The sequence below is a fragment of the Mustela nigripes genome, chromosome 1 (genome assembly GCF_022355385.1).
Source record: "Mustela nigripes isolate SB6536 chromosome 1, MUSNIG.SB6536, whole genome shotgun sequence".
Classification (NCBI taxonomy): domain Eukaryota; kingdom Metazoa; phylum Chordata; class Mammalia; order Carnivora; family Mustelidae; genus Mustela; species Mustela nigripes.
The window spans coordinates 47,449,857-47,458,444 of NC_081557.1; the positions used below are offsets into that span (position 1 = coordinate 47,449,857).

Below are 8,588 nucleotides of genomic sequence, written 5' to 3' on the forward strand. Positions count from 1 at the left end.
TCAAGAGTTCTGTTCTAGGAATAAGAGCCCAGGAGACAAGCATGACTAACACTGAAATCTGACCTTGACACAAATCCAGGCCTCCCTGAGTGAGGTGATCAGCTCCTGGCCTCATCCTAACACCAGGGAGAGAGAAAACTTTTCTGAAGGAAGATGCCATTATCTGCAGCCTCTATAGAATTTTTATTGGAACATCAAGCATAAAATTAAAAAGTACTTCACATAGAAAGAAGAAAAACCTTATGATCAGTGAACAAGGAAAAAAAAACTGAAAAAAAAAACCATACTGACAGATGACCCAGTAATCAGACAAGTTTAGCAGACAAAGATTATAGAACTTTAATGAATATTCTCTTCAGGAGAGCAAAATATGATGAAGTTACTTGAGAGTATGAAGAATTCATCCAAAGAATTAGAATCTGGAAAAAATTTAAATGGATATTACTAAGCTGAAACACATGATTATCTGGTAAGCATTTAGTTGCTAAATTAAACAGTAGATTTGGAAGAGCAGAACAGATTTAGTGAACTGGAAGATAGATGGATACAAACAACAGAAACTGAAGTAGGAGGAAGGAATGATAATGGCAAAAATAATAATAAATGAGCATAAGACACATGGTAGACACACTGGAGGTATCTAATATAAATATATGGAGAGAAAAGAAAGAAAATGGGGCAGCAACAATGTTCAAGGAGATAATGGATGGAAATGTTCCAGAACTGATGAAAGATATAAACTCACATATTCAAGAAACATGCATGCAAAGCAAACTTCACATGAACACATGGTAATAAATGTTCTGAAAAAAACAAAAAGACAAAAGAAAATCTTAACTGTAGCCAGAGATAAAAGCACAATACACTCAAAGGAGCAACAATAAAATTTTCAGGTGAATTCTCAACATAAAAGGAGAAAGATGGCAATAGAGGGAACTTTTTAATGTTCTGAAAAAAATCTTTGCCAACTAAAATTCTATACTGATAAATTATCCTTTTAATAATGAAGATAAGGGACATCTGGATGGCTCAGACAGAAGAGTATCTGACTCTTGATCATGGGGTCATGAGTTCAAGCCCCACATTGGGTAAAGTGATTACTTAAATAAATAAAATTTTAAAATGAAGACAAAACTAAAATATCCTCAGATAAGCACTCAAGATAATTCATCTCTTGCATTCCTATACAAGAGGGAATATTAATCAACAGTGTTTTTGTTAATACCTCTTTTCATGTTACAAAAATCACCTGTATCAAATGAATTGTACATATTCACCATGCATATGGTTTCAGCATATATTGATGCATACATACAAACGAAAATAAATTTTTTCTGCTTTTTATTTAAATTTAATTGGCTAACATGTAGTATATCATTAGGTTCAGATATAGTGTTCAATAATTCATCAGTTGTCTATAGGAAAATTTATTTTAATAAATAATATTTAACTTTCTGATCTGGAATATACTCCTCTCTCCTACAAACATACTTATAGCGTGATTCCATCACCAAAGACATAGACCTACCAGGGTCCATTTATTTCTCTCTGCGCTATTGTATTGCACAAAATACATGCTTATCATGAATTTAGGCAGTGTTACTCTTAAGAAAACATTTCTTATACTTCACCACAATTTGTGGAAATAATTGCTTAATATACTATTTTATATATAGTATACTTAAGCTAAGCAGTGAACTATTGTTAAATATTTATTTCCAAACAATGAATATGAATAAAAATGTTATGAACATAATATGTAATAAATTGATACTCCTTTTGAGTTCTAGGAAAGAGAAGTATATTCACATTTTCATATAAATTATGCTTAAATTAAAAGCTACAGGTGGGGTTCCTAGGTGGCTCAGTGGGTTAAGCCTCTGTCTTCAGCTCAGGTCATGGTCTCAGGGTCCTGGGATCAAGTTCCGCATCAGGCGCTCTTCTCGGCAGGGAGCCTAATTCCCCCCTCTCTGCCTGCCTCTCTACCTAATTGTGATCTCTCTCTGTCAAATAAACAAATAAAATCTTTTAAAAAAAATAAAATAAAAGCTACAGATGATATTTTGTAATAATTTGTGTGAGAAGCAAAATTTTTAATATACTGAAGACACTGGAAAGGATAACAAAAGAAAGGTTCATATGAGTAATAATATACGTACAACTACTCAATGGTGAAAACATATCAGAAAGGGATATTTCAGCAAAGTTCCAGGAAGAGCTACTGTCTATGGTTTATATTGGTCAGTGTATGGTTATAGGGGTATAAGTGACAAAGAGGTAAACTGATCTAGTTCTCCACTCTATCAATAAAATCTAAGCACAAAAGTCTCTGACATCTAATGACTGATTAGAGGTTTCAGAAGAAAAATGAACCAAAATTGTTCTAATGCCATTATTCTGGTGCCACCAATACCTGGGGTCCTTTAGTTTCTCAGCTGTACATTTCCATATCCTGATGCTAAAGTTCACCTGGTGCATGGAGAGAATTACTGAGAACGGTGCAACATTAGTTTCCATCATCACATTCCTTTCTGCATTGTAAACAATACATGAGCCACCTGGTCCCGGATCTGTTTGGTCTTGATTCCATAAATGATGGGATTCATCATAGGTGGAGCCAGATTATAGGCACTGGCCAGGAGGACATGGACATGGGGTGAGATATGATGTCCAAATCGCTGAGTGAGGACAGAGAAGATGCCAGGTGCATAAAAGAGGACGATGACACAGATATGGGAACCACAAGTATTGAGAGCTTTATGGCGTGCAGCTCGGGATGGGATGCGGAAAACAGCACGGAAAATCAGCACATACGAAATAAAAATTAGCACAATATCTAAGACCACTGTTGATACTAGGACAAAAATCCCATACCAGATGTTCACTCGAATGTCATTACAGGAAGCATGGGCCAAGATAATGTGCTTACAAGTTGTGTTTGGGAGGATGTTACTTTTGCAGAAAGTCAATCTTCTCAGAAGAAATATTATGGGGAAAACAATACAGTAACTTCTCAGACAGAGGGTCACACCAATTTTCCCAATCAGAGCAGGTGTAAGAATAGTGGTGTATCTCAATAGGTAGCATATGGCAATGTAGCAGTCAAATGCCATCACCACCAAGATCCCTGACTCAGAAACAAAAGTGAAAGAGAGAAAGAATACCTGAGTGATACAGCAATCCAGGGAGATCTCCCCAGCATGGAACCAGAAGATGGCCAATGCCTGAGGTACGGTGCATGAGGGGAGGACAAGGTCTGCTCCAGCCAGCATGTAGAGGAAGAGGTACATGGGTTCCTGGAGGCTGCGCCTTGTGAGGATAATGCCGATGAGCAGGCTGTTTCCAAGCAGGGCGACGACATAGGAAATAAGGAAGGGGATGGAAATCCACATGTGCTGATCCTCAGTAAGTGGAAGACCGTGTGGCTAACACCAGTGTGGTTTAAGGCAGCCATGGCTGACAAGACCACTGGTACTCCACCATCTGTGGGCAGAAACAGAAGAAAATACAGATTACACTCAATGATTTTTTTTACATCGTCATCACTTTTAGCACCTTCTTAATCCATTCGATTCAGAGGATGGCAGCAAATATGTTATATAGAAGAATGAAAAAAACAGTTTTTCCTCTAAATGAGATCTTAATCACAAAAACAAGAGAGAGATTTATACAACTAAAGAAAGTGAAGTTAATGTCTTACTTGCAAAAAATAAAACTAATGCAGTAGGAGAAGTGACACTTTCTGTATTCATGAAGTTTTTTTTGTTCTGGTTTTTGTTTTTTGTTTTTTTTTTAAAGATTTTGTTTATTTATTTTACAGAGAGAGATCACAAGTAGGCAGAGAGGCAGGCAGAGAGAGAGGAGGAAGCAGGCTCCCTGCAGAGCAGAGAGCCTGATGTGGGGCTCGATCCCAGGGATCATGACCTGAGACGAAGGCAGAGGCTTTAACCCACGGAGCCACCCAGGTGCCCCTGTATTCGTGAAGTTTTAAGTATGAGTACCTATCTGAAGTTACCCTTCAAGATAGTGTAGTACATCAATAGGCGAAAGGAGCAGCAAAGAAAATTTTTCTTATAGGAAGCATGGAATAGAGCTAAAGAATCAGGGATTCGAGTCTGGTCCATAGGTGAACTTGGATGTACTAGAATGGTTGGTTGTCTAATCCAAGGTCATTCTAAGAAACCTCTCAAATGCTTCATGAAGGTTTTCACAGCCTTGATCCAGATGCCTCCAGCATCTTAGAGAAGTCATCTCAATCTTCCTGTTTTGTTCTGTGGAAAGAGTTATTTTGAGCACTTCCCACCACCTTCATGACATATATCCTCTTAAGTTATTCTTTTCCCTGCTTCCACAATAGGCTACTATTAGGGTACCTAGCTTGTGACTAGGAGCAAATCTGGTTCCTGTCAATGATTACCCCCTGTGGCACTCCCAGAACCTAGCACACAGAAACACAACATAAACCTTCAAAACGTTTAACAAAACAGCCCAATGACAAAAACTTGATGGGTGTGAAGTCATGCATAAGCTCTTATAAATATCTTAAATGTTTATAGTAGTCAAGATCTGGGGCCAATGTAGAAATTTATCTCTAAGTCAGGGCTTGTTGGCACAATAATGGTTAAAGAGTCCCTCAAACCCATACTTGCCTTTTTCTTCCCTCCACAATAGCATTTTCCATTCTCCTGGGACTTTCCATAATTGTGACTTGGGTCCTATGGTGTGTTGGTAAACTCATCAGTCAGTACATACATACATACAGGCATACATACAAATATTTACAACAAAGCCTAACTATAGTGTTTGCCAATCTCCACAGGTGTATACTCCCACCATGACCCACTTCAAGCTACCAACATAATGTCACTGAAAATGGGAACCAAAGAAGTGCACACAATTGCATGAATTTCATATTTTGTGACTCTGTATTAAGGGCTCCAGGACAAAACTGCTCTGTTCTCCCCAACTGGGTCTATGTCACTCCAAAAAAAAAAAAGGGGGGGTCCTACTATTTTTAATCTATTTTAGACCCCATAACATCTAGCCAGAAGTAGGTCTTCCCCCATGAAATTTTACCTCTCAGCAATAAAATTTCACTCACTTGCTTCAAATGGCATTCTCAAGGGCTAAAATGGGATAAGTCCCAATTTGACATTCTGAGTGATAGGAACCAGGGAGCTGAGAGTTTATGCATTTGCCTGAGGCCCTCAGGGACAACAATTCCCCCCAAGGACTGCAGACAGAGACCTGTCCTTTGAACAACACCCTTTCTGACTCATACAATTGGGTCACATCACTGGGGCTCTCCAAACCTGATTTGAGAGAAAACTGTTTAATCTCACTTTTAAATATGATGTTACTGGTTGATTTTACACCAATGCTAATTATCAGGGTAAAGAAATTCCCTTCTCTTCCAGCTTGCTGAGTTTTTATTCTGAGGAGATGGCAAAATTTGTCCAATGTGTTCTTTGCCTTGTACAGCTTTATAAACAATATGGAAACCCTCTGTACCCGCATATCCTTAACCACACCTGCAGTGCTGCTATGGTTGTCATATGTTTTATATCGATTTATAATTATAAACCTCCACAGGACAATGTTAAAAGTTTCACTCTAAACATTCATATGCATTTAAAGAAATCAAATGAGAGTAAATTTTTATGTTTAACACAATATTAACTATTTCTGATACACTTGACTTCTTCCCCAGGAACCAAGTTTCCCTCCAGCATCATGGATGTCATTTCCCTCCAGCCTAAAGATCCTCTTTTAGCATTTCTCATATTGCAGGTTCCTGACTACAAATTTCTCAGTGGTTTTTTTTAATATTTTTTATTTTTTTATAAACATATAATGTATTATTAGCCCCAGGGGTACAGGTCTGTCAATCGTCAGGTGTACACACTTCACAGCACTCACCATAGCACATACTGTCCCCAACATCCATAACCCCACCACCCTCTCCTTACCGCCTCCCCCCAGCAACCCTCAGCTTCTTTTGTGACATTAAGAGTCTCTTATGGTTTGTCTCCCTCCCGAGCCCATCTTGTTTCATTTATTCTTTTCCTACCCCCACCAAATCCCCCACATTGCCTCTCCACTTCCTCATATCAGGGAGATCATATGATAGTTGTCTTTCTCTGATTGACTTATTTTGCTAAGCATAATACCCTCTAGTTTTAACCACGTCATTGCAAATGGTAACCCTTCAGTTTTTGATGGCTACATAGTATTCCATTGGGTGTGTATGTGTATATATATATATATATATACACACACATTCTTATTCATTTATCTGTTCATGGACATCTAGGTTCTTTCCATAGTTTGGCTATTGTGGACATTGCTGCTATAAACATTTGGGTGCATGTGCCCCTTTGGATCACTACGTTTGTATCTCCAGGGTAAATACCCAGTAGTGCAATTCCTGGGTCATAGGGTAGCTCTATTTTCAACTTTTTGAAGAACCACCATGCTGTTTTCCAGAGTGGTTGCACCAGCTTGCATTCCCACCAACAGTGTAGGAGGGTTCCCCTTTCTCCGCATCCTCGCCAGCATCTGTCATTTCCTGACTTGTTGATTTTAGCCATTCTGACTGGTGTGAGGTGATATCTCATTGTGGTTTTGACTTGTATTTCCCTGATGCCAAGTGATATGGAGCACTTTTTCATGTGTCTGTTGGCCATCTGGATGTCTTCTTTGCAGAAATGTCTGTTCATATCCTCTGCCCATTTCCTGATTGGATTATTTGTTCTATGGGTGTTGAGTTTGATAAGCTCTTTATAGATTTTGGATACCAGCCCTTTATTTGATATGTCATTTTCAAATATCTTCTCCCATTTTTCAGTTGTCTTTTGGTTTTGTTAACTGTTTCCTTTGCTGTGCAAAAGCTTTTGATCTCAATGAATTCCCAATAGTTCATTTTTGCCCTTGCTTCCCTTGCCTTTGGCAATGTTCATAGGAAGAATTTGCTGTGGCTGAGGTCGAAGAGGTTGCTGCCTGTGTTCTCCTCAAGGATTTTGATGGATTCCTTTCTCATATTGAGGTCCTTCATCCATTTTGAATCTATTTAGGTGTGTGGTGTGAGGAAATAGTCCAGTTGCATTTTTCTGCATGTGGCTGTCCAATTTTCCCAACACCCTTTGTTGAAGAGGCTATCCTTTTTCCATTGGACATTCTTTCCTGCTTTGTTGAAGATTAGTTGACCATGGAGTTGAGGGTCTATTTCTGGGCTCTCTATTCTGTTCCAGTGATCTATGTGTCTGTTTTTCTACCAGTACCATACTGTCTTGATGATGACAGTCTTTGTAATAGAGCTTGAAGTCCGTAATTGTGATGCCACCAACCTTGGCTTTCTTTTTCAATATTCCTTTGGCTATTTGAGGTCTTTTTTGGTTCCATATACATTTTAGGATTATTTGTTCCATTTCTTTGAAAAAAAAATGGATGGGATTTTGATAGGGATTGCATTAAATATATAGATTGCTTTAGGTAACATAGACATGTTCACAATATTTGTTCTTCTAATCCAGGAGCATGCAACATTTCTCTACTTCTTTGTGTCTTCCTCAATTTCTTTCATGAGTACGTTATAATTTTCTGTTTGGTTAGGTTTATTCCTAGGTATCCTATGGTTTGGGGTTCAATTGTAAATGGGACTGACTCCTTAATTTCTCTTTTTCTGTCTTGTTGATAGTGTAAAGAAATGCAACTGATTTCTGTGCATTGGTTTTATATCCTGACATGTTACTAAGTTCCTGTATGAGTTCTAGCAGTTTTGGAGTGGAGTCTTTTGGGTTTTCCAGATATAGTATCATATCATCTGCAAAGAGTGATAGTTTGGCTTCTTCTTTGCCGATTTGGATGCCTTTAATTTCTTTTTGTTGTCTGATTGCTGAGGTTAGGACTTCTAGTACTATGTTAAATAGAAGAGTGATAATGGACACCGCTGCCATGTTCCTGACCTTAGCAGAAAAGCTTTCAGTTTTTCTCCATTGAGAATGATATTTGCAGTTGGTTTTTCAAAGATGGCTTTGATAATATTGAGGTATGTGCCCTCTATCGCTACACTTTGAAGAGTTTTGATCAGGAAGGGATGCTGCACTTTGTCAAATGCTTTTTCAGTATCTATTGAGAGTATTATTTGTTCTTTCTTTTATTAATGTATTGTATCACACTGGTTGATTTGCGAATAAATCTCACTTGGTAGTAGTTGAATAATCCTTTTAATGTACTGTGGGATCCTATTGACCAGTATTTTGGTGAGAATTTTTGCATCTGTGTTCATCAAGGATATTGGTCTGTAATTCTCTTTTTTGATGGTATCCTTGTCTGGTTTTGGGATCAAGGTGATGATGGCCTCATAAAATGAGTTTGGGAGTTTTCCTTCCATTTCTATTTTTTGGAACAGTTTCAGGAAAATAGGAATTAATTCTTCTTTAAATTTTTGGTAGAATTCCCCTGGGAAGCCGTCTGGCCCTGGACTTTTGTTTGTTTGGAGATTTTTGATGACTGTTTCAATCTCCTTACTGATTATGGGTCTGTTCAGGTTTTCTATTTCTTCCTGGTTCAGTTGTGGTAGTTTATAT

General features: G+C 38.0%; 1 protein-coding gene across 1 annotated transcript; it reads right to left on the reverse strand.

Annotated features, from left to right (window-relative positions):
- Positions 1 to 2,519: 2,519 nt before the first annotated feature.
- LOC132016778 (olfactory receptor 52B4-like) lies at positions 2,520 to 3,454 on the reverse strand. Its single transcript, XM_059398603.1, is given in 2 exon segments — positions 2,520 to 3,403; positions 3,406 to 3,454. Coding segments are annotated over 2 exon segments (933 nt in total).
- Positions 3,455 to 8,588: the final 5,134 nt, after the last annotated feature.